At 54.0% G+C, this 2660-nt stretch overlaps 1 protein-coding gene across 3 annotated transcripts in view; it reads right to left on the bottom strand.

Annotated features, from left to right (window-relative positions):
- Positions 1–2660, bottom strand: part of Abcg8 (ATP binding cassette subfamily G member 8) — a 17230-nt gene that overhangs the window by 2334 nt on the left and 12236 nt on the right. For all 3 annotated transcript variants that reach the window (XM_021149103.2, XM_021149104.2, XM_021149106.2), the window contains exons 9-11: positions 1986–2185; positions 1386–1462; positions 577–844 (exon numbers count right to left, since the gene is read on the bottom strand). In XM_021149103.2, coding sequence (XP_021004762.1) covers positions 577–844; positions 1386–1462; positions 1986–2185 — 545 coding nt within the window. The remainder of the gene's footprint in view (positions 1–576; positions 845–1385; positions 1463–1985; positions 2186–2660) is intronic.

The raw sequence follows: 2660 nt of genomic DNA, 5'->3' as shown, positions 1-2660 counted from the left end.
CCCCGGGGAGCACTCTGCTGGGAGAGGAGGACCCTGACCCCGGGGAGCACTCTGCTGGGAGAGGAGGACCCTGACCCTGGGGAGCACTCTGCTGGGAGAGGAGAAAGCTGTAAATGTCAGATGTCAGCAAAGGCTGGCTGAGGAGAGGGTATCAAAGCCGGGAAACGGTGTATACAGAAAACAGCCTAGTGGGCTCCACAGTGAGAAGGTACTGGAAGCTTTACAAGAGCTGGGGGTTGGGGGGCATTGGGAACTAGCAGCTCTGAGAGGCTTTGAACAAGAGCTTGTTCCCAAGAAAGTTTGCCCGGCATAGGTAAACATTGCAAAGGCCACGGAGAGACCAGATGGTTATGGTAGCTCTGGGTTCAACGATGAGGGAGGGGTCGGATTGAAACCGAGGGAGCACTCGGGCCTGGCTCACTGGCGAATGTGGTGGGGGAGTCAGGTGACCTCTGGGCCATAGCCTGCTGTGCATCTGGCAAAGGCCTGGAGAGACCTAACTGGTGTAGACTTAAGCAGCCACAGAGGCCTACAGATGCTTGGCTAAGGGGGGGGGGGCGGGGCAGCAGGCCTCACCTATCCACAGGTTGTCCAAGTTTATCATGAAGCCGGCGGTAAGGTAGAAGGAGTTGTAGAGGGCATTGCAGAAGAAGGAGGACATGTGGAAGGTGGGCAGCATGGCAGAGGCAGCCAGGGCCATGGTCCTGCAGCAGAAGACCACTAACCACACGAGCAGGAAGTGCAGAAGGAAGAGCTCGGGCACGGGCCGCAGGTTTGTCAGCCAGTAGATGGGCATCGCATAGATGATGACGTAGGCACAGTGCTCCGGCAATTCTCCTAGGATCTGCAAAGCACAGCTTCACTAAGCTATGGAGCCAACACCGGCGTTTGCTGTTATCTGAAGACGTTTTAAAGAGTGACAACACCTAGGATGTCCATGGTTCTTCTCGATGAGGGGGTGCCAGGGAAGACCTCTGACCCTGACCTTTCACCAAGCTGCCGTTGCAGGCGCGCTCCAGAGCTGTGCTCCCTGAAGGCGGCTGGTATACGCTCTGCTACCACCCAGCCTGATGGCCACCCTGCCCACCCAGACCTAGTGGCTGTGTGGCTTTATAAGAGTCTCATAACCTCCTGAGCCTCATCCTGGTAACACTTGCCAGGCTGCTCAGGGACACAAGCACTCCCTGGTGTCTCCTGCTTCTTCCTCTCTTAGTTCTGGATGCCCACAAAAGTATCATTTCTGCCTCACAGCCCTGGCCTCTCGGGACAGTTTAATGACTAGCAAGTCTCTGAACCTCTTCTAGAGACTGCACGGCTGAGCAGTTCTGTAAAACTCTTTCCTGCGATGTGTGCAGTGCCCTCCGACCCTTGCTCCCAGCCCTGACCTTGGCAAAGAAATAAGGACCAGCAGTGTACAGCCCATCTTCCAGCTCATAGTACAGCATTGACCTCTCCGAGTGACCTAAAGATGGGGGAGGAGAAGGAAATGAATGTGTGATGGTCGTCTACAGTGTTACTGATGCTGCACTGCATCTCCTGTAATGTCGTTGAAAGCAAGGATATAAAGCTGGGCGTCTTACTTGGTGGCAGGACACTTGCTCACCCGTCGCAAAGCTATGGGTTCAATCCCTGGCACTGGGGGAGAAAGTGCTCTATTTTCTGAATTTGTTCACATGCTGTGCAATCCACAGGCACAGGGACACCACTGTACCCCAGATACTGCAGCTAGTTGCTGACATGCACAAACCCTGCGTGGACAAGAAGTGCAAAGACCCCATAATCTGTATGGTGATATTCGTGCGAAAACTTTTTCAAACGGTTGCTGCACTCATTATACCATCACGATGAAATGGCTCCATAAAGCCATTGTCTCAAGGGGCCGGGAGAAGCACGGAGCTCAGAGGCACGGAATCCTTGGGGTGGCGCAGCACAGCAAGGTCATCCCACTGCCCCGCAGTCTGGTGAGAAGGGCAGGTGACACTCACATTTGGAGACGACATCCAGGATGACATTGAAAGGAATGAGCGCCCCTATCATGAAGAGGAGGGCTGCTGTGTCCATGAAGGAGAGCTGCTTGGCCCCATGGCCGTAGTAAAGGAAGCCGATGATGAGGGACATCAGGCAGGCTTCCGACCCATGAATGAGCAGCGTGGGCAGGTCCCGGAAGTCATTGGAAATCTGACGACTGAAAGAAAGCCTCCAAGTAAGGTGGCCATCCAAACAGACCAGGGTACACGAAGTATGACCAAGCCAGAGTGCTCAGATCAGAGAGGAGGCAGGGGCATGACACTTAGGGTAAATAGCTGGTCCCAGGCCTCTGCATGTGTGCACACCCCAGGAAGCCTGAGTGCAGCAGGCGCATGGAGCCTTCAATCAGCATCTGCCCTTTCTGGGTCTGAGTGTCTGATGTGACTATTTCCATGATCTTTGCCACTGATGCAGTTTTATTCTTGTTTAGAGAATAAGAGCATCAGGGGGACGCAGGAAGGCTTGGCTGGTCCTAGGGGTGCTAGCTTTTAAACAATTTCACTGCTTGCTCCTTCACTTAGATTCCCCTCCAATGGGAATGCTTTGCTTTGATATCCAGAGGCAGAGGAGGCAGGGACGAGAGAGAGAGAGAGAGAGAGAGAGAGAGAGAGAGAGAGAGAGAGAGAGAGAGA

Source organism: Mus caroli, chromosome 17, assembly GCF_900094665.2.
Source record: "Mus caroli chromosome 17, CAROLI_EIJ_v1.1, whole genome shotgun sequence".
Lineage (NCBI taxonomy): Eukaryota > Metazoa > Chordata > Mammalia > Rodentia > Muridae > Mus > Mus caroli.
This window is presented reverse-complemented; position numbering and strand designations above follow the sequence as displayed.